Raw genomic sequence first — 24144 nt, 5'->3', positions numbered from 1 at the left:
AATCAAATCCCTTCTTTTTCTTTGTTTCTTTCGTTTCATCTTTTTTCCCCTTCTGCTTCGATGATTAGGATAAATTGACGCTCGATCGGGAAAACGGCTTTTACTTGCCTTTAGCGCAATTTTGTGTTTTCATCGTTATTTTCCTGCGTATTCTTTTTCCCGACTATCCTCGCGGTAAATTGGCCACGCCGTTCAAAGTATTAGCGAATGCATTCTTGTGTGCGTCAATCGATAAAAGAGACGTTGCCTTATAATTTTATTGATAAGCAACATTCAGCATATAACGTCAATATTTTTTTTCATTACTATTTCTCTGTTCGACTGCTGTGCGCGTTTTTTCTCTTTCACGTTGACACGGCTTGTTCGTATTGTTGCTTGACTTCCCGTTCGTATGCGAAGGTATAAAAACTCGGAAATGCTGCTTGTAACTCTTGGGACAGGTGGCTATCAACGAGGCTCGTAAATTGTGACAATGCGTTTCTGTTTCTCTATAAGAGCGTGCGTTTTTTAATTATATACCGGAAAATATTTGTGAAATTTTGCATATATTTAAAATATTTAAATTTAAATTTTAATATTTTAGTACTTACATCACGTCTAAGTGAAACAAACGGCGAAGAAAAATTATTAGAGCGAATATCCCTTTTTTATATTTTTCGTTTCGTTTATAATTGATAAATCAAGATAAATTAAGATAAATTAAAAACGTATTATTGAGAATAGAATTTATCATCAAATATAATTTGCTTAAATCAAAAGATAAATGCGTTTAAATATTACTTGTTCCTTGAAGAATTTTTTATTATTTATTTATTTATCAGAGAAAAGTGTTTAATTGTCTCAACTTTATCGAAACAAAACAAGAGTATTGCTCAAAACAGAAAAATGTTTTTTTAATTAATATTACTTCATGTAATTTCCAACTTTAATTATTTTTATCAGAAATAATAAAAATATCAGATATATATTATATTATAGATATCAGATATAAATTATTTATTTATAATTAATTAATTTATTACGAAATAGGAAAAATTAAGTATGTGATAACATTTTTTGATACTTTTTTTTTAAATTAAATGACACTTAAATTAAATTAAATGACATTTTTACAGATGAAGCAATTGATTCTAATCAATATCTTAAATAGATTATACATTCATTAATCTTATACAATTTAGACAAAATTAAAAGTAGATGGTTATTTCAATAATAGAATTAATCGAAAAATTTACACGTGTTAATATCCGTTGAAAATATTAAATACTCTGTCTTTATATTCCGTAGCAACAACTGATCCTAAATTTAATCGTTTATATCAATTTATTATCTTTAGTGATTAGTGAATTAACAATTAATTTCGCGACTTAATAATTTTTCCTATCCTCTATTCTTTTCATCTTATTTTTTCTAATCTCTATTCTTTCGATTTTTGTCTCTTTATTGTTATCTTATTCAAAAATATTAATATAATAAATATAATTACGGTATTTCTTTTAGCCTGACTCTTCCTCTTTCAACTATCTGGCAGATGACTCTACTGGAAACTATGTTACTATCGCCGGCTCTCAAGTTTATTACTTAAATCTCCTCATCGGGCCAAATGCCTTCGTTAACATGAAAATACCATTGAGCAACTAAAATTTTAATTTTAACATTCAGTACACGTTTTTCGAATTTGGCAAGAAAATGAAATAATACAAAGAATATATATATATATATATATATATATATATATATATATATATAATATTTAATATATAATATAGAATTACGAAATTAAAATAAAATATATGGAATTAATTATGTTATAAATTTAATACAAAATAATTTATTATGAAATTACGCGAAAATGTCAAAATATTGATATAATATAAAATTTATTAGAAATTAAAATAGTTGAGGTTGATTAGCAACAATTACGCGATATTCATTATTAAAAATAGACACACACTTACAGAACTTAATAAGTTTTATGTAACGTAAACAACTGCGACCAAAAAAGTTATTAATAAAGTTATCGATCGTTTCTAACTGTAGAAGAAAATATTTGGACTATTGACATTTTGTATGCACAGACTTTAAAAGAAAATATCCAAGACGTAAAAAGATAAACGAAGTTCCGATATAAATCAACGATTAAATTATAAACTAAATCGCGATTTAAAATTTGCGAGCAAACGTAAGGAATAGGTAATATTCGTAATATTGATTACGCGATGCGCGTAATTTCTATAAAATCGAAGTAACGCATGCGTATTATAATTACTTTATGTATTATTTTATGCGGAGATATTTCGACACTTTTGAGATTTGTAATGTAGAACGTTTGTGAATTTAGAATCTGTCCGATTTATTTTCCAATACGAGATTTTATATAAATGTCATGATCGAGAATAAGGTACATATCCTATCTCTCGGTTTAGCTATAAACAAGATAAAATGGATCTTGTAAGCTTTGAAAAATATCGTTAAAAAATCGTGTTATCGCGTTTTATAAAGAACAATGGACCCAATATTTTTACTAGATCAAAGTCCTTCTTTCAGGTGACACGTTAATATCCGATAAAGAGAAAAACGATCCTAAAGGTGAAGAACGATCAATGTTTTGCTTCTACATTGAAGCCTGTAAAATCGATCTTCGAAGAAGAGTTAAGTCTAAGATCTATTATATGTCAGGAGCTTTATTGTAGGAATGATTCCAGGATCTTCCAAATTATCCCCAATAACAATAACGAATTGACGATAGTTGCTGTCATCATCTTCAATGCACAAAATTGAGATTTGCGCAAGAAAATGTTCTTTCACTATTAAAAAATATGTCTCTTTATTAAAAAATGAATATAACGAATTTTATAAAGTGTGGTTACTAAATATATTGATCGATAATGAAATATAAGTATCGTTATTGTATTGTGTTAAACGTATTTACAAATAATTTATAGGTATTAACTGCTTGAAATGAATCAAACTCAATAATATGAATATATATATTGTGACCGTTAATTTATTAAGGGCTAATGACATTAAATGACCGGTGATAATGGTCCACGGCACACCTTCGGCGCGGTCTTCTAATATAAAAGAAAAGTGTTTCTTCTCCAAAGTAAAATATATGGGCGCCAGGTGCGGGAATCCGCACCACTCTGATAAAATTTAACGTATCGGCAGTACACACACAAAAAAAATGCAAAGCTCTCAGAAAAACCGCGACGGACGCTCGGCTAGCCCCGTCTCGAAATTGGTAGAGGGGCGGTCCGTTTTAATAATTCACAAGGAAGGATCGAGAATACAAGGGGGCTGCAAATAAAACATAATATTTTAGTAACAAGAATTAATATATTTAACATATGAATAAATTTCAACGGCGGACAGACTCGCGTAGATGTAGAACGATTTGATAATATTGAGTATCAGATTATTAGCCGGCAGCGACGGGCCAACATTCGAGCGCGATCACCGCAGTGTCACGTGTCACGTGGCAGGAAGAAAGCGTAAAAGAAAAGTCCCGGAATTCCGCGCTAAACGAAACTTGTTAGAGTTTCGGCAGCTACGAATTCCCAAATAATTTTTAATAATGAACACCGCGGTTTTGGCTCCTTTAATGACATCCGTCTGTCGCAAATAAAATAATTAATTACTGTAGTAGATCTACTCGCCACACGTACAGTTAACAGAATCGATTATAGATGCGAGTCGATTATTCAGATCTACTGCTTTAACGAAAGAATTGAGCGACTACTAACGTATCTAACATAGACGGTTGAATCTAGACATGAAAAATTATAAATAACAATAAAGTATCAAACGATTTGAGCCTCGGAAATATGCGAACCGATGCCGCGACGTAGTTGCCGGTTATCGGATATCGCAATCGCCTTTGTGTGTGTGAGCTCGTCGTATCGAAAGTTAACAGGCAAAGATTTTCACAAAATCATAATAAACGCAACAAGAAAGACAATTAATTTGACTGTCGGCGCATACTCGGGAGAGAGGGCACTTAATCTTAGGAGAGCTCGAACAAAGTCTTTCGGCCGGCCGTCATACTCTAAGACGCAAATATCGAGAACGCGGGAAAAGAATTTCACAATAAATTTAATGACGGCAGCTATACGGCCCCGACATTGTTCGAGCTAATTCTACCTGATACTCTAAACGATAAACGGCCTGATGGGGTCGACGCTCGTCTCACCGATGACTCCGTGAGGTCCTCGGCGCTCTCGGCATCCGCTTGAGAAAATCGATGGATTTGGGCCGTCGTGCTCCTCGCCAGTCCGCCGAACAGTGACGAGCGGAAGGCCCGTCGGATTCACGCCGGCAAGTTAATGTGTAATTAGGCCACTTGTGGCGCTTCCGCTACCCTCAGGATCGTCACGCGTCTCAATGAATCCTGCGGCCTTCAGGGCCGTATTCGCGCCTGTCGCTCCCTGTCTCTTCTCTGATTATTTTTCTTGGCCCTCCTGTTGAAGCCCGGTGTGAGGGGTTTTTACGGTAGCCGCTCGCCGTAACTATTATGGTTCTTCGGTAGCGCTTAATTCGGCCGCAACGGCTCCGTTTTCGGGGTTCCGGAGTTCGATCTCATTTCTCGGTCGACCTTCCCCGATTGTTCCTCGTACCTGCTGAGTATAGGGAGGTTTACAGGGGCGGCAGCGAAGTCTTAAATTGACGTTACAATTTTAGGAAAGTAGAAAGAGAGGTACTTAGCTCGGCGTTCTCCTTCCGGTCGGCGCCTCCGCTCGTCCCGTATCTCTTGGTCCGGTCTTCTGCGCCGTGTCGAGTCACCGGGTGAGATTCCGCTAGCGTCCCCCATTACAGTAGCGTCTAATCTTAACATTACTATCGCCATAATAAAAAAAATAAATTTTTACGCAAGGGAGGCGGGTTTACTCCCGCCCCCAAAATCCGCTCTCTCTCCCTAAATCAGGGGAGGACGAGGGCCCAAACATTCCTCCCGGTTGGATCTCGCGATCCTTGTGACGTGCCGCCAGGCGTCACGTCACAATATATATATATATATATATACAGGGTGCGCCAAAAGTCTGGATACACCTAAATATCTCACAAACGGTGCATTTTAGAAAAAAATGTTTCAGGCAAAAGTTGTTTGGTTTCGAGGGGGCCATAAGAAGGTACCATTGGTTTGACATGGAAGAGTCATTTGAAGGTCACGTGAATGTCACCTCAATTTTTTTAAATGGCACCCCTATTTTTTATTACATATTCTTGTAGCTGACCTCGAGAGCTTTCCAAAACACTTATTACAAACCCCTTTTCAATAAGAATTTTCTGAGTTATGAGTACTTAAAGTACCGCCGGCATTAGCGTTATCCAAGATGCACCGCGTGGTTGCTTGGTCGGATTTACATCTCGTGTGTGTGTGTGTGTGTGTGTGTGTGTGTGTGTGTGTGTGTGTGTGTGTGTGTGTGTGTGTGTGCGTGCGCGCGCGCGTGTGTAAATAATTGAGCGAGTGAGCAAGCGAGTGAGTGAGTTAGAGAGAGTGAACAAATGAACAAGCGAGTGAATGAGTGAGTCAGTGAGTGAGTCAGTGAGTTAATTAGAGAGTAAGTAAATGGCGAGCAACTGAGTGAGTGAGTGAAAAAGTGATTGAGTATGCGTTTATAATAAATGTTCGAACTGTTGACCTTGTACAGTTTGACAGTGAGCTAATCGTTGATAAAAATTGCTACTAACGTTTTCCAACATATCGATCGTAATTAATGCCACTTCAGTAATAATTCGGTGTCGCAAATAATCCAAATTTCGAGGTTTTGTTTTGTAAACTCGGTCTTTTAAATAACCCCAAAAGAAAAAATCCAAAGGGGTTAAGTCGGGTGATCTAGGTGGCCACTCTATTGCTCCCCTCCTTCCTATCCATCTTTCAGTAAAAGTGTCGTTTAAAAAATTTCGCACTTCTAATCCAAAATGAGGAGGGGCACCATCCTGCTGAAACCAAACTGAATCAAAATTTAGACCGAAGATATTGCGAATGCTAGGAACAATATCATCTCGAAGCATAGTTAAATACTTTGCAGCCGTTAGAGTTCCATCGATGAAGAATGGCCCTATTATGTGCGTTCCAACTATTCCTGCCCATACATTTAGTTGTTGTGGATATTGGGAATTTGTTTCTCTCATCCAATGCGGATTAAAATCACTCCAATATCGACTGTTATGCCTATTTACTGCACCGTCTAATAAAAATGTGGCCTCGTCTGAAAAAACAAATCTTAAATACTAATCTTATTTATAAATTCGGGATGTTCATCAATTTTCTGCATCATAATTTCACAAAATTCTACCCGACGATCAAAATCATCTGCAACTAATTCCTGAACAAGATTAATTTTATATGGGTGAAATTTTGCATTTTTGAGAACACGACGTATGGACGTCTCGCTAGTATCATGTACCTGTGAGGCTTTTCGGGTACAGAGTTTAGGGTCTTCTATGAACGATTGTAATATCTCTATTGAAGAGTCCTCGTTCGTAGCGGTCTTAGGTCTACCCGATCTTAATCGATCTTTAACGCTTCCTGTATCTCGAAAACGCTGACATGTTTTCTGAACAGTGGCTGCAGAAATCTGTTGTCGACCGGCCCGAAACTCAATATTAAATAAATTACGGACATCTCTGAAAGACCGTTCCCGATCTCCGTATCCCCACATCATCAAAATAACTATACGTTCTCTTTCTGTAAGCGCCATTTCAATTAAATCAATGAACTGTAATATCTACATACATATCTCGAAGAGATTGATAAATTCTTTATTCGCAGTCTTTAGCAATCTTAAGCCTACCCGATGATCAAAATCGAATTTTTTACATTTGCTTTACATACATACATACAATTGTAACATTATGATGCCAAAAATTGCTATATCAATTTGCACACACACACACGAGATGTAAATCCGACCGAGCAACCACGCGGTGCATCTTGGATAACGCTAATGCCGGCGGTACTTTAAGTACTCATAACTCAGAAAATTCTTATTGAAAAGGGGTTTGTAATAAGTGTTTTGGAAAGCTCTCGAGGTCAGCTACAAGAATATGTAATAAAAAATAGGGGGTGCCATTTAAAAAAATTGAGGTGACATTCACGTGACCTTCAAATGACTCTTCAAGGTCAAACCAATGGTACCGTCTTATGGCCCCCTCGAAACAAAACAACTTTTGCCTGAAACATTTTTTTCTAAAATGCACCGTTTGTGAGATATTTAGGTGTATCCAGACTTTTGGCGCACCCTGTATATATATATATATATATATATACAGGGTGACCCATTTTAACTTAGGCAGCCAAATAACTCGAAAAATAAGCAAGATAGAGAAAAATGTTTTAGACAAAAGTTGTATGGTTTCGAGGGGGCCATAAGATGGTATCATTGGTTTGACCTTGAAGAGTCATTTGAAGGTCACGTGAAGGTCACTTCAATTTTTTTAAATGGAATACCCTATATATTTTTGTACATTCTTGTAGCTTATTTCGAGAGCTTTCCAAAACACTATAATTAAGTACATTTTCGTTAAGTACTTTTTGAGTTATGAGGCTTGAAATAATTTCTTAATTTTACATAAACCGTAAAATATCTTGTAAAATATTCATTTTTCGATTATCTTACCTTAATACTTTTATGTACAAAATAATGAGAGGAATCAATTGGTGTAAAGAAAACACATAGTTGTTTTTAAGAAAAAATATGGAATTGTTAATTGCAAATTACATATTTTTTCTTCGAAACAACTATGTGTTTTCTTTACACCAATTGATTCCTCTCATTATTTTGTACATAAAACTATTAAGGTAAGGTAATCGAAAAATGAATATTTTACAAGATATTTTACGGTTTATGTAAAATTAAGAAATTATTTCAAGCCTTATAACTCAAAAAGTACTTAACGAAAATGTACTTAATTATAGTGTTTTGGAAAGCTCTCGAGATGAGCTACAAGAATGTACAAAAATATATAGGATGTTCCATTTAAAAAAATTGAAGTGACCTTCACGTGACCTTCAAATGACTCTTCAAGGTCAAACCAATGATACCATCTTATGGCCCCCTCGAAACCATACAACTTTTGTCTAAAACATTTTTCTCTATCTTGCTTATTTTTCGAGTTATTTGGCTGCCTAAGTTAAAATGGGTCACCCTGTATAAGATGATATATCTAAAAACTAATCTACAACTAATATCCTAAACTAATATCCTAAAATGGCGGATCCAGTATCTGTAAACAATTTCTTAAAGAAACCTTAATCTTAATATCTTGAATATCCCCCTAGAAATAGTTTCTTAAAAAAGATAAAAAATTATATTAATTAAAAATTAATAAAATCATTCGTCACTTTTTTATCAAAAAAGTCAACAGAAACAAGCGAACCAATTGCAATTTAAAATTACTTGAAAAGTATAAACTTATACACAATAGCTATGTCCATATTTAATTTACTATTAAAATCTTTTAGTATTAACACAATACTAATACTAATACGACATTAATAATGATAGAACACTTTTAAAGAAGAGAAGAAAATATATCTTTCTTTTAAATATATTATTCAATTAATTTCTTAGTTTGATTTTAAAAAGGCGTGTGGCACTTGTTATTGAATTATTCTTGAAATTTGCATTCAGGAATCATTAGGTTAACCTGGATTTAATTCCAATCCTGGAACGAAAATCTCCAATTTTCAACAGGATTTTGAACTAGATGTCATGGATGAATCTTATAAGAATCGAGAAAAACTAGTTCTCTGCGGTGAAGATCGTTTCGACTCCTCGCCAGTCGAACCACGCACAACTTTATTAACCATTCAGCACACGAGAAAGACAGCAATAAAGCCCTTTCATTAGGACAGCAATCGCACCTAAGAATGTTTTTGCAATGTAATTTATTAATTTATTTTACAAATATTTAGTTCGGATACAGAATTCGTAAAGATATCAATCTAATATTGAAAGTAAATCATAAAATTCAATTTATTTATGATTCTACGATATCAAAAATGATGATTAAATTTTGTGAATGAGAAGCTAATATTTTTAATCGTTAACTTAACATCGAATCTTCACATCTTATTAAATTTTATGTTATATATTTAATATCAAAAGAATTAGCAATATTGCAATTAGCAAATTTGTAATATTTGCATAAAGTTTGAAATATATAAAATTTCTCGAATTTATCAACTTTTTGATATAAAAACAAGAGCAGAGATAAAATTTTTGAATATTTTTAAAATATATATTTTAGAAACAAATGTATGTTAATTTGATGAATTTCTACTATATTGTCATACATGTCTTTAGTATATTTTTGCGTAATTTGAAAAAAGTACATTTTATACAATTTATACATTTATAAATATAATGTTATATAATGTACACATTATATATAAATTATAACACAATTTTTTTTTATTATATTAAAATATTAGATTATAATTATGATAGTATTATAATTATAGTATAATTTATAAATTGATGATGTTATTAATGTCAAATATATGTATTGGATATTGGTATAACATCATCAATTATCCAAATAATAATTTATTCAAATATTTAATAATGCAGATAATTTGATACTGATAACATTAACTTATAGTTAATATTAATTATAATTTATATAATACACATATTTAATATATTTTTATTTTTTTAAATAAAATATAATATATTTTTTTAAACATTCATAATTAAACAATTTTTTAAAAAATAATTTTGATTTTTCTTAAATAGTTTTATAATCTAATTTTTAAAACTTTTTTATAAAAATAAATTTAATTTAATTGTTTAAAAATAATTCTGATTTACTTTTTTAAAATTTCCTTAAAAGTAAGTTTAAATTGGATATTATTTTTATATTTTAATCTTATTTTTAGCTTTTTTAATATCTTAATGATCCTAAGATCCTTAGAATACTTTTAGAATATTAAAGAAATTCTGAGGATTCTTATAGCTTTTATACAACCTATTTGTTTGTTAAGCCAGCGGGAATTCGTTATCATCCGAGATTTGGGGCGCATGCCCCTAATTGCATATTTTAATCATATGCCTTAATCACGTGCCCTAATCGAATGAATTGATAGCATTTCTGATGATATGTGTTATTGCACGTAAATATTTTATAAAATACGTAAAAAGTTTTCGAAAGATATTTTATTTATCTCTCGCTACGAATTTTGACCGCCTATGTTGTGGTCTATATTTATTCTTCGAGCCAGTTGGACTTTTTTTGTTGTTTCTGTCTACTTTCTAGCTCAATCTGTAACCAGAGATAAACACTCGAAAAAAGAGATAAACACTCTTACTCTATCACCGGCTATTTATTATCGTCGGCGAATAAACGTAAAGATTTTATTTACTTTCGTTTACATTAACGGTTTATTAGATGTGTTTAGATTGGGAAAGGAGAGAAACTTTTTTTGCCGACTAATTATCATCGTCAACAAATGAGAGAATAAAGAGGACATTTCTCGTTGACAATCGTGCAATTTTATGATCGTTCGTTAAACATTCATTTGAATAAAACTTTATTTTAACTGAGATAAAACCAAGTTATTAATCAAAATTGACTGATTAAATTTATATAGTAATATATAATTTATAATAAAATAAAGTTAATTCAACATTTATGTGTCATTTATTATTATATTACAGGTAATTTAATTGATTGATCATTTAGCTTTACATTAGTTAAAACAAAGTTTGAAAACAGTGTCTACAAACAAATTCTACAATATGGATAAGTTATAAGAAATTAGGATAAAATCGAGGTTAAGAGTGAGTTACCATCATAATTGGTAAAATCTTTCTCCATCATAATTGGTAAAATCTCTATCTATAATTGATAAAATTACTAGTACTCTTTGTTCATTAAAATAGATAAAATCTGCAAATTGAAAAAAAATATTTTCTATGGGATCTTCCTTCTTTAATTTATATTTTCTATGGAATCTTCCTTCTTTAATTTATATTTTAATTTACTTTTGCAATAAATGCAATGCATATCGAAAAAACTTGGTAGAAGTTGAACATACGCGGTATCATTACATCGTGCCGCAATATATAAGGTGAGAACGTTGTCTAGCAATGTCTCAACGACGCATCTCATTTAGTCGGCATCAGAAGAAACGCGACGACGCGACGCGACGAGCCATCCGAGCGGCACACCGACGACAGAAAGTCGACGACACATTAATGTACGTCCGACGCATTAAATGCGCGTGTCACATATAAGCTATTGTGCGACTCATGGCAATATTGTGCCTCATGCCATACATGAGTCATTCTACACGACTTATGGCGATGCTATGCTAATTGGGTACTTGGGATCCCCTTCACGATAAATCTTTAGGATAAACTTTAAGGCACCGCCCAGGTACTAAACCCTCCTATCATGTCAAGATATACTCGTTGAGAAGGTTATATAATTTTGTGTAATGTAATACATAATTTGTTTATTTTATAATTGTATGAGATTACCTATATTACAACCTTCTTTTTCCTCGATTAAAAGAGATGCGATATAAATATGTTATTAAAAAACAAGTATTAAGTGTCGATTAATTAGTTTTTTAATTAAAAAATAAATTGTAAGATACATTGTAAAATTATGTAAAATATAAATGTCAAATAATTCAAATTGTCAAAATGTTCAAATTGAAATGATGAATGCATTAAATTTATTATTAGTTATTAGTTCGATCGATTGTTACTCGCGATATAAGATTATGTTTGAATATAGGAAATATACGTGAGAACTATTAAATAAATAATGATTGCTTGTAAATATTGTATATATATAACGCAACAGAGCGTTAGTTAATAATTCTCAATTTCTATTGCTTCGATTTCTACTTCGAATGAATAAATTGCGCGAAATGTTTAATTCGATCAGTAACCACCGCTTTTTAATACGTTTATAAGTATTTAATTGTGGTGTTAATTACTTTTTCGGATTGTTTGTTATTATTAATTGTTCATAGATAATGATTTCAAGGCACATTATATAGAGCGTTTCACAATCAGCGTAAAAAAATAAAACTGTACTAATCGATTTATTAGCGTTCTATACATATATATTTTATTTTTTACGAAATATTTATGATTTTACGCAAAACATTTTACTTCTAAATTTCTAATTAATTATCAAACAGTAGACAGTACATCTGATACATATACTTTATAATTGATTTATTACTTATTAGTTATAAGATTAATGGATCTTTTTTCATCTTTACGATAGTAATCTTCTTTATTTATTTATGCATTAAATTATAGTGATCTTCATTATTTATTTATGCATTAAATTATTCAATATATTTTATCTTTAAAAACTTTTAAAATATTTATTTATAGAATATTTGTAATATTTAATAAATAAATTAATTTAATTCTGGCATATCGTATTATACAAGAAAATATTGATCATATATTATGTATAAATATAAATGATATCCTCTATCTGTAAAGCAAAGTGTTCAAAATAATTGATTTTGAAAAACTAATTACACGTAACTAATTTTTTTATTTGTGCTTTACATATAAACAGACATTTATTCTATAAGTTGCATAATCACCAAAAAGTTTTCTTTTAATATAAATTTCTAAAAAGTATGATCAATATAAATCTAATTCTTATATGTAAAATATTTAAATAATTATACTATTGTGAAATATTTTATAATATATATATTGATTGATTGTTTATTGCTGCCCCTCAGGGATTACAAGGCGCTTTTACAAGGAGCGTTCCCGAACCTTTCACAATCCAAAAAATTTACATCCCCCCGACCTGGCCCTTGTGCGACCGCTACATTATAATTTCCCACACCCTCCCTGCGTACCCTCCCCTTCCTTTCTTTCCATCCCTCACCCCCCTTTCCACTCTTCTGACCCTTCTCCTCCCAATCTATGCTTCCTCTCATGCCAGCACCGCTTTCCATCTTCCTCTTCCTCCTCTCCTTTTCTCCTGCGTTTTGCTTTTCCTATCCTGCCTTTCTTCCTTTCCTGTCTCCGTTTCCTTCTGCTCTAATCCTTCCTTTCCATTCTTCTCTCCTTTCCTTTTCCTTCCTGCACCGGACATGCCTGTACAAACTAGACAAAACAAAATTAGTCCAAAAAACAGCGGATATCAACTCCTCCTCTCTACACCCTCCCCTTCCACCCTTTCCCTACAGCCTTCTCTCCTATTTGTCCCCTTCCTCCCTTCTGTTGTATTTCCCTTTCCTACCTTTAACTCCTCCGCCTTCCTATCCTCCCCCCGTCCCTTCATTTTTCCGTCTATCTCCTTCATCCACTTCTTCTCCCCCCGCTTCCTTTCTTTCCCCCCCCTCTACACCTCTTCACACTATGTTCCTCCTTCTTTCCCTCCTCTTCTCCGCCTCCACCTCTCTCTCCCTTTCCTTTCTCTCTAACTCCTTCCTCTCTCTTTCCCTCTTTTCTTCAAATTTCCTCCATGCATCCTCTCCGGCCGTCCTCTTGCCCTCCCCCCGTAGAGCCTCTTCTTTCTCCCCTCCTCTTCCCTCCTCCGCCTTCTTCCTCTTCCTTCTCTCCTCCTGTTCCTCTTTCACCATCTTCCACCAATCTTCTTCTCTCTCTCTGTCCTCTGAACTCTCCTCTCCTCCACTTTCCCTTTCCTTCTCTACCCCCCTCTCCCCCTCCCTCTCTCCTGCCTCTTTCATCCTCTTCCCCTCCTCCCGTTTCTTTCCTTTCCCCCTTCTCTCCTGTGCCTTCTCCTTTTCTTCCTTCTTTTCTGTTCCTCTTCCTTCCTTCCCCCCCTCATTCCACTTGTTCCTCTTCTCCTTGTCTTCCACCCTCCCTCCGTCTCCTTTCTTCTCTCCTGCCTCCTTCCTCCCCTCTGATGTCTTCCCTTTCTCCATCTTCGGCTCCTCCACCTTCGCATCCTTCTCTCTTCTTTCTTCTTCCACTCCGCTTCCTTCCCCTCTCTTCTCTCTTGTCTCCCTTCTCCCCTCTGTCATCTTCCCTTTCCCTGTCCTTGACTCCTCTGCCTTCCTAACCTCCTCTCTTCCTCTTCTCTCTTCCTTTTCTCTCCTTTCTCCTTCCTCTCCTCTCTCCTCTCTCACATCTTCTCTCTCCTTTCTAACCTCCTCTCCCACGTGCTCACGACCGGCTTCCTCTCTTCTCTCCATCCCCCTCACCATCCTCCTCCACCAGCTCTCCACCTTCTGTCTTCCTTTCCATTACTCACTGTGACCCTGTCACTTCTCACTGACTACTCCGTCCACTATAACCCCCCTCATCGATCTCCTCATCGATCTACGCATTGATCTTACTACCTCTGCTTCATTCTTCTCACCCCTAGAGCCATCTATCTGCCGCCCGCATTCTTCCTCCATCCTCTGGCGCCATCTCCACTCACCGTCTCTGCCGCTTCTCTCGCTCCTTCTTCCTGCCTCCAGCGCCACCTTCACTCTCTCTCACCTCTCTCTTCCCGCCTCTCCCACCATCCTTCATATCCAACTCAGCACTTTTCGTCGACTTTTCTCTTTCGAATAACTCCCTGACCTTTTCTTCTCCATCTCTGCCTCCACATCCTTCCAATTCCCTCGTATAACTCCACCTCCTCCTCAACTTTCAGCTCCCATCTCCTCTTCCAACCATCCTCTTTTCCTTTTTCTCTTGGCCCACCTCTCCACACCTGTCACCTCAACCCTCGCCATTTTCCAAGGTTATAATATATATATATATATATATATATATATATATATATATATATATAAATTAATACAAAAATATTTTATTATATTATAGATATTTAAATATTTAAAGTTAAAAACAGGAATATTTTTATATACACTGTAATTATATACTTTTATATTACTTTAACTATAATTTTTTTGAATAGAGCACTATCGCGAAAACGAAGAAAAAGAACGATGTGTGTATTTTGAAAATAATATGATAGACATATACAAACAATATAATAATATATAATAAATTATATACTTACTGCATATCGTTTCTTCGTTCGTTGCTTGATGCTTTTCTGGATCTTCTTTTCCCTCTTTTGTTTCCTTTTCTCTTTGCTGTTTCTTTATAGCACTTATATTTACTCGCGAAAACACGGTTAATTACAATTAGTCAAATATGTAATGATCGCAAGACACTCTCGATTATGGAATAATCACACAAAACGCGCACTTTATTATATTGTGAGAGAGTAACACAAAAAAGTACGATTCGTTCGATATTTGCAGGCTAAAATCACTCACTACAGCAATGCTATTATTATTGTTACTGATATATGTATAGTATACGCACAATAAGAATCGTAAGATCGAAGGTAATGTCGTGATATATAATAATTGTTTAATTAATAATTAATTCATGCTCTAAGTATCATTAAAGATTCGGAAAATCGGGAATCATGTCCCGATACTTCTCGCGATCGCGTTTAGAAAGAAAATTGACGGAGTATCTTATACTACTACTTTCCTATTCGAATATCATCGTCCGAATGACAACAGGACTGAGCATGTAAATAATAGCGCGATACACGCCGCCAAGGCCGAACGTGTTATTGTTAATTCATTCGTTGGGGAACAATTCGTTATCAAAATATTTTACGTATTGTGATATATGTATATGTGCGAAAAATATTAAATTTATAGAAATATATTTTTTTAAATTATAGATTAATAATTTATTAAACTTGATTGATATATCATGAAGCTTTTTATTATATTCGATTTTGCAATTCAATTGTGTTACTGTGCGTTTTTAATCCAAATTATATTTAAATATGGAAAAGTCGGACAAAAAAGCATTGGATAGAACATTTTCAACTCTATGGGTCAGTTTCACCATCTCCGGTTAACTTAATCGGTCGATTAAATTTGTCATCAGAATTGCCAACCACAAGACGTCAACTAATCTACTCTTGTATTTTATAATGCTTTTAATTAATTTTACATACTTATTTAATATTATATGCACGTGGCAATAACAATATTACACACTTGCACTTAACAGCTGCTAATATGTATAATAAGATGTCTATGAGTAAAAATTAGTTTAAGTTTTGTAGTCGACAATTCTTAAATTTAATCGGCCGATTAAATTAACCGGAGATGGTGAAACTGACCCTAAGTATTGTTAGAGAAATAATTATAGTTACAGTTATCGCAATAAAACCATAATTTATAATTTTGATTTTTGTTACTTCGATTTCTACTTAATTAAATAAATAAACCGCACGAAATAAATCTATCGTCCCGATTATGTATCATTTATGAAAGTTCATTAATCATTAATTATAGCTAATTAATTTTTGCGATACTTATCGCGTTTAAAAAAGGAATTCGATGGAAACCTCTCGTATTATTACTTTCTAGCTTGAATGTCATCGTACGAATGATGGCAGAGACATGTAAATATTAGCGCGGTATAAGTCACAAAGATCAAAACATTATTATTACAAATTTGTTATCGAAATGTTTTGCGTACTATGACATATATTGTGTGCGTTTGTGTGTGTATATATATATATATATATATGTGGTATATATTAAATTTTACAGATGTATTATGTATTAAATAATGTTATTAATATATGATTAATGTATCTCTCACGAGACTTTTTATTATATTAATTATTCGAGTCTGCAATTCGTATCTATGCATCTTCTCAATTTGAATTATATTTAAATGGTCGAAAAGTTAAACAATAAATCATCAGATAAAATATATTTGACAATATATATAAGCATTTAAAGAAACAATTGCCGTCCGTAAATATCACGACATATATTAAATTAAACTTTTCATTTCGTTATTGTTTTAATTCCTATTTTAAGTCAATAAGCTGTGCGATGTATCTGCTTGGATTAGTCGCCATTTTGATACGAATCGTTAATAATGAAAACTAAAAAATCACACGTATTAATAACACAGTGAATTGTAGGAAATAATCGTGCAAACTATAGAATTAAAAATAATTTATTTAATTTTCGAAATATTTCGGGAATTATTAAAAGAGCTCGTAATAAACAATTTTTCTGTGCGCATGTTGTTCTATATATTATGTAGTTTTAAATGTACTACATAATACATAAATGTACATGATACAATGATAAATATATTGCAGTTTTTATTTAATTTTATGTCGTGTGTCATTGACGTCTTTTCTGAATCTGCAGCCTTCCCTCGGGTAATTAAAAACGCCAAGATTTGACATAACGTTATGGAATAATAAACGAGGAGCGCTCATAATAGCACTCACGCTAAAACATAAGTGTGTGTATATGTGTGTGGATAGGTGGGTGTATACGAAATGACGATTCCCGTTCCTAACGTCAATTTTGTATCAACTCTGCGACTCTGGGATTGCAGGGCACAATTGCACATAGTTATGTGAACCGAGCAGGATTAGTGCATAAATTTTCACCGCACAGAATGTGCATTAAATGTTACCATTATACAGAACGCGATTATACACTGTATTATGGAACAAAACATTTATTAATACAAAGATATGGAATAATTCTGAGTCACGCTTCACTTTGAATATGCAGATTTGAATTTTGGACAAATAAAAGATTAAATCGAAATATAACATGATATAATAGAGTTATCTATAACATTATTTTCCGTTGACAGACCGAACGATAGGAGAAAAATTATTTATTTTGTCGCATTCAGTTTAGAATATCATTATAAATTAGAATAGCATTGGACACTTCTGAATTACTGTTTACATTAAACAAGATTGCCTTCCTTCGAGTTTCTTGATAAGAGGCGCGTTTTCCCAGACATTACATCTCATGCAAATCAGTTTAACGTGTTTCTGATTAATACAAAATACTACTATGACACTTTGCCGCGATAATGTAAAAATAATTTTGAGAAACAAGTGAAAAATTCGCAATGTATCTCGCTTTAATAGTCTTACTGTCGTAAAATCTGTGAGCATAAAGTACCGCCAACTGTGCGCATCCTGTTCCGCTTGGATTATGACTGCTATCGTGCCAAGTCTGCTAAACAAACTTCTGTAATTAACGAGAATATATAGCCAAGAAGCTTAAATCAGTCCGCTAGAACGAAGGAAGAGCTACTTTGGGGACGTCAATACATATATAAACGCGCTTACATGAATGTGTATAAGGTTTTCTATTTCATTACTCTATAAATACAATTGAATATGTGCAGGATCTTTGTGCTTGTTATAACATATTCTATATTTGTCGTCCAAAATTAAACAACAATTAATAACAATAAAATTGCATTGATTTTTTATTCATATCTTTATCTAATTAAATAATATCGCATTTTTTGATCAAATAATTCGTGTTATCGATGAACCTTTCATATAATAAATACATAATGCATGAAAATGTATTTCTATCTCTGTAAACATTTTGCATCTAATTTATGCACCTCGACAAGCTGCCAGAGATGTTTCGAGCCCTGTATGTTCTATATAAGTATACCTCAGTATACCTGCTGATTTCCGTGACATAACTTCCCTAATTATAGCTGATGGCATACGTATTTCTCAAGGCATAGGTGAGTAGGAGTTCTATTTCAAGAGAATCCTGAATACTGTTAATATGCCTAAGTAGACGTACTCTCTCCTCGGGTTACCTGCTCAGAATGCTTTATACATCTACATATATGTACGATTCTCTCGGACCCTATGTACGCACAAACGTACGTGTACATATACTTCAACACAAGAAGATATCTACGCCCTCGAGATATGGTTGCAGTTTCTACTCGCGTATTCCGCCGACAGGATAATTATCACTGTGATATGCTTGGGCTTCAATTTGAGAAAGCTCCACTTCCGCAACCCCCGCGTGTCGACGCGTTTTCTACGACTCTCTCCCTTTCTCCCTCCCTCTTTCTCTCTTTCTCTCTCTCGCCCTTGTTAAACGAGTTTCAACGTTTCTACCTAAGCGAACAAATCCAATCACTATTTCCGCCGGTTGCCTCTCCGGTTGATTTGCATTACATGCACGTGCACGTGCACGCGTATATACGCATGTATAAGATGGCCCACACTCCTCGAACGAGACGTGGCTGGAGCACGATGCCCCGAGATCGTCTTAATTAATTCTGTCTGCGAAGCCGCGAAGAAGCGATTCCTTCAACCGAGTGACATACGGATTAGGGGTAGACAGCGTTAATTGGCCCTTCCTCCACCGTTATCAAGTTCGCGCAATACACTTCAAGCTTCGGACGTCTTCGACAGTTTCTAAGATTATTTCTTTTTTCTTCCTCGATACTATTCTTGTGCGGATTTTTTGTTAAAAAAATCTCGAAATATATTAAATTCTATATTATTTTATATTAAATTCTATATTATATCGGTGATGATATTTGAAAAACAAAAAAAGAAAAAATGGTACAAGCAAGAGATTTTCTCTTGCGGAAAATATATTAAACCTGTTAAAGTCCAATACCGATGTGCGAATAGTACCCGAGATGGAATTTTATTGCATATCTATGTAAAAGAGAGAAGACTTTGTATAATGAAACTCTTCATGTTTAGTAAAGAATGCCGCTCATACGCGCGAATTCCATTTGAAATATAAAATAATTGGGAATGTACGATATATGAAACGTAACGGATGTTTTGCGAGAAATAAAAGCATTCCATACCTGTGTAAAATATCTGTTAATTTTTTGCATAGCGCATATTCGTTATAATATTTGAATATTTTTTTAAATATGCGAAAAAAATGTATATATTAATATTTTATGTTACTTTTGAATTTTTTTTCAGTACCTTCTGATAAGTCGTTGCCATTGATGTGGATATTGCATTATCATGCTGTGTTTATGCGACAAAAAGTGCGGTGGTCATCAGTCAACGACAACCCGCATCATTTTTCTCTTCCGAAAGCGTCTTTTCGCTGTCAATTTTGATGAGATTGAATAGCGAACGATGCTGTTCAGATTATGGTATATAACGATCACATGTATTCCCTAGCGTCTAAAATTCTTGCCGCTCGATTATCATCCCTCAAACCTGCCATCTTCATCTTTCCAAAAGAAACACATGTACATACATATATATATATACATATATATATATATATATATATATATATATATATATATATATGTACATGTGTTTCTTTTATATATATATATATATATATATATATATATATATGTATGTATGTATGTATGTATGCGTGTATGCGTGTATGCGTGTATGCGTGTATGCGTGTATGCGTGTATGCGTGTATGCGTGTATGCGTGTATGCGTGTATGCGTGTATGCGTGTATGCGTGTATGCGTGTATGCGTGTATGCGTGTATGCGTGTATGCGTGTATGCGTGTATGCGTGTATGCGTGTATGCGTGTATGCGTGTATGCGTGTATGTGTGTATGTGTGTATGTATGTATGTATGTATGTATGTATACATTCCTCTTCCGGCTCTTTACTTATTCAGCAGAATCCAGATTAGGTTCATAATGCGCGTTAATGAGCGTACAATGTGCGTTGATGATTCTAATTATCCCGTCTGCCTAATTGTGAGTAATTACATGAACTTTTGTGAAGAGAAAGAGAGAGAAGAGAGAATTCTGACACATACGACACTTTTCCTAGATGAGTTTCAAAATGTAGTTTGCAGTGAATTACCGGAGGGGAAGCACCAGAGAAAGATTAATCCCGATATGCACATTGCGGTGCCATTTACGACAATTACGTGCAAAATTTTTACGTCGTTCGATCCAATATGTACGTTGGCATTTTAAGCCAGGAATTTCAGAAACGCGAAGCTCATATATGATTGCGCGCGATGTAGCGGCGGTTAATTATTCTGATACGACGCAATCGATTGATAATTTTACCATGCATCTGCCAGCTTCGACAATAGCGTTTCGCTAACGCGAAATCATCTCCTGGTGATTGCGCATTATGTCGCATGTCGCCGGAGCCGCGTATTTAATGTCCACGGGAACGCCGACGTCTAACAACGGCCGGCGAAACGAAGATTTGTGACAGATAATCGCGACTATTGTTTCGTACGGGCTTGATACGATTGGGATCGGCCGGCCTTTGTCCCGGTGTACAAGCACGAATTCAATTTCGGCCAGTGCGCGTCAGGCTGCATTACGATGGAGCGGCTCCGATCGATAGCCGTGTGTAACCATGCCTCCATCCAAGCGAAATGTTGAATTTCTCTCGGTACCTCTGGATCGACGTCGAACGCGATATAAAACTGTAACGTCATGGGATAATAAAGTAATCCCGGACGATACTGTATTTTGCGTGTATTGGCACATTGCTTTCATCTCTACAGATATTAGAGAATAGAAAAAAATAGAATCCATATCCAATGTATCGCGAAGTATTTATAATGCTTAAATTTCGCAAGAAATTATAAAAATTACAAATGGTGTATAAAATTAAATTGTTCCTCTCAATCTATTTGGATTTAAATCGTAATCGATTTTATTGTTAAAAAATCGATTACATTTAATAGATTTGCTTCATATATAACTCGCACGTAATATTTGCATTAATGTATGAAAATTGTAATATTGTAAAACGCACAAAATATGAAAAAAAAAATTTACTGTTAATACGGTTTTAATCATGATCTGATTGTAACCTGTTGTAAATAATCATCGCACATCGGTAACCTGTGTAATTCTCGGTTACGCAATTACGACGTAATTCATCGGAGGTAAATTGAATTTTAAAGTGATGCTAAGCACGCCATGTTGTACCACATCTAGTTATTTGTTTGTTATAAAAGCGGGTTATGCTGTATCTCTTAGCGCTTATACACGCGGTAACATAGGGCATAGTCCACGAGCATGCCGCTCATTAAGCGGATTTACGTTTTCTACTATTAATTACTTTTCGATTCTTATGCAAAATTTTAGAGGCGGTCAGCTTCACAAGAGCCAATTCCATCTGCATGGTATATAATAGTCTGTGATTCGCGTAAAATTTCCGCATTAAAAGCGAGCGAACTGTTTGCATTAAAATATATAAAATCGAGGTATACTGGAAAATCGCTTGAGTAAAAGTTAAAATTGTTTTTGGACTGCGTTAATATTCAACATTCGGAATCATCCAATTTAAAAGTTCAAGGGGGAACGCGATGCATATTATAGAAATTGAATTCTTTTTCTTCTTGTAGAATTTGTTTGAAGTCAAAAGTTTCATCGCGCGTAATCTACAGCTTTTTTTTTGTTATCAATTAATTATACACACACGAGTTGCGTTAAATATTTATTAAAAAATTGATAGTCAGGTGAGTGAAAAATATGAGAAATAATTTGAAACGGTATAAAGAGAAATTTTAATAGGACATCTATCATGCTTATGAATTCTGATGAACGTTATTAGATGATAACAATGTTGCGACGTTGCTATACAATATAAACTAAGGTAAAAACTATAAACAAGATTAAACAAGGCCGGTTATGCGCCTTAATCAGCCCTCCATGTCAATATGATTAATAGTGTTATGCTTAGCTTCGAGATGACAGAAGGGTAGTTGAGAGAAGGATGACGTAATAATTCTTTGCGCCTCGATCCAATCTGCGAGCAATAGCGTCGGGTTGTTAATACCGTAATAAAATTTTAGAATCCATTACGGTGAGAACTATCCAATCGCGGAGGTTATGGATAAATTAAGGGTTGCTGTGTGTCGAGTTTATTAAATTTAATGTCTCCTACATATACTGGGTTCCGGCACGTACTTATCCCGGTAAATCTCGCGATAGGTTATCATTATTCGGTCCCTCTATGTCCTGCAAAAATTTTTCACATATAAACGGTCATTCAATCTATCAATTGTCATAAATCAACTCTACATTTATAATTTTATGTGCTTTGCTTTCTTATCTCAAACTCGAGTTTGATAAAAAAAAGATTAATACACTTTCTATCTTTTTTGTATAATTATTTCTAATGTATTATTTTAACATAAACATATCTTTAATATGATACGATGCTTTAAAGATTGAAAAATACAAGAAAAAATTGTGCGCTGCTACTTGTATTGGTTAACCCTCTTACATTTGAAGCACTTTCTCTGTTACTTCTCGATCACGTTTAATATCTTCACTTAGTGCTTCGTTCACTCTGAGTGCTTGTCCTATTCTCGTTTTGGTCTGGTTGCTCTCTTTCATGCTCTTGCGCTCCCCCTATTTTGCATATCGAGTGAGCTGCATCTTTAATTCGCCGGCCCGTTGCGCATCCCGGAAGGAGTTGCGAGAGGAGACCAGAAATATACGAGTCTCTCGTCGGAAGAAAAAGGAAAAAAATCAAAAGCAAAAATATCAGCGACTTTTCGCGCAGCGGCAAAGCGAGACGTTACTATTCATGGAAAAAGTTTTAATTTGCGTGCTTCGCGCATGTTCGGGTTGGCATCCGGCATTATCGTTGCATCTATGTGACGGATCACACGTCTAAACTTTAATAATGACGTACGAAAAGTTACCAAAATTAATATCATCAAAATTATACCTGTCGCGATATAGGCCATTATTGCTGTAAAAATTTATTCAATTGAGCAATATCATCCATCAACTTCCATTAAGATTAATATACAGGGTGCGCCAAAAGTCTGGATACACCTAAATATCTCACAAACGGTGCATTTTAGAAAAAAATGTTTCAGGCAAGAGTTGTTTGGTTTCGAGGGGGCCATAAGATGGTACCATTGGTTTGACCTTGAAGAGTCATTTGAAGGTCACGTGAAGGTCACTTCAATTTTTTTAAATGGAACACCCTATATATTTTTGCACACTCTTGTAGCTTATGTCGAGAGCTTTCCAAAACACTATAATTAAGTACCTTTTCGTTAAGTATTTTTTGAGTTATGAGGCTTGAAATAATTTCTTAATTTTACATAAACCGTAAAATATCTTGTAAAATATTTATTTTTCGATTATCTTACCTTAATACTTTTACGTACAAAATAATGAGAGGAATCAATTGGTGTAAAGAAAACACATAGTTGTTTTTAAGAAAAAATATGTAATTTGCAATTAACAATTCCATATTTTTTCTTAAAAACAACTATGTGTTTTCTTTACACCAATTGATTCCTCTCATTATTTTCTACATAAAAGTATTAAGGTAAGATAATCGAAAAATGAATATTTTACAAGATATTTTACGGTTTATGTAAAATTAAGA

The 24144-nt window shown here is 34.0% G+C and overlaps 3 protein-coding genes across 8 annotated transcripts in view; 1 reads left to right on the top strand and 2 right to left on the bottom strand.

Moving 5' to 3' along the window:
* Rg (A kinase anchor protein rugose) overlaps positions 1–24144 on the top strand; it is a 333149-nt gene that overhangs the window by 84136 nt on the left and 224869 nt on the right. The gene's annotated exons all lie outside the window — the stretch shown is intronic.
* Septin2 (septin 2) overlaps positions 1–24144 on the bottom strand; it is a 175148-nt gene that overhangs the window by 87471 nt on the left and 63533 nt on the right. Inside the window, exon 1 of one of the 2 annotated variants that reach the window (XM_083096526.1) lies at positions 14980–14998. The exons of the other annotated variant lie outside the window; for it this stretch is intronic. The gene's annotated coding sequence lies outside the window, so the exon portion shown is untranslated. Of the gene's footprint in view, positions 1–14979; positions 14999–24144 lie in introns of those variants that run through there. 2 annotated transcript variants of the gene reach the window in all.
* LOC145970966 (uncharacterized) lies at positions 5394–6750 on the bottom strand. Its single transcript, XM_083098076.1, has 2 exons — positions 6411–6750; positions 5394–6212 (listed from the first exon to the last, which is right to left on the bottom strand). Exons 1-2 carry the CDS (start codon positions 6702–6704, stop codon positions 6192–6194), a joined length of 315 nt encoding a protein of 104 aa, XP_082954202.1. The 5' UTR covers positions 6705–6750; the 3' UTR covers positions 5394–6191.

The sequence above is a fragment of the Camponotus vicinus genome, unplaced genomic scaffold (genome assembly GCF_025532165.1).
Source record: "Camponotus vicinus isolate PSW18456_S1 unplaced genomic scaffold, iyCamVici1.0 SCAF_4, whole genome shotgun sequence".
In the NCBI taxonomy this organism is placed as follows: Eukaryota; Metazoa; Arthropoda; class Insecta; order Hymenoptera; family Formicidae; genus Camponotus; species Camponotus vicinus.
Note: the sequence above shows the minus strand (reverse complement) of the source record. Positions and strands in the feature narration are given on the sequence as shown.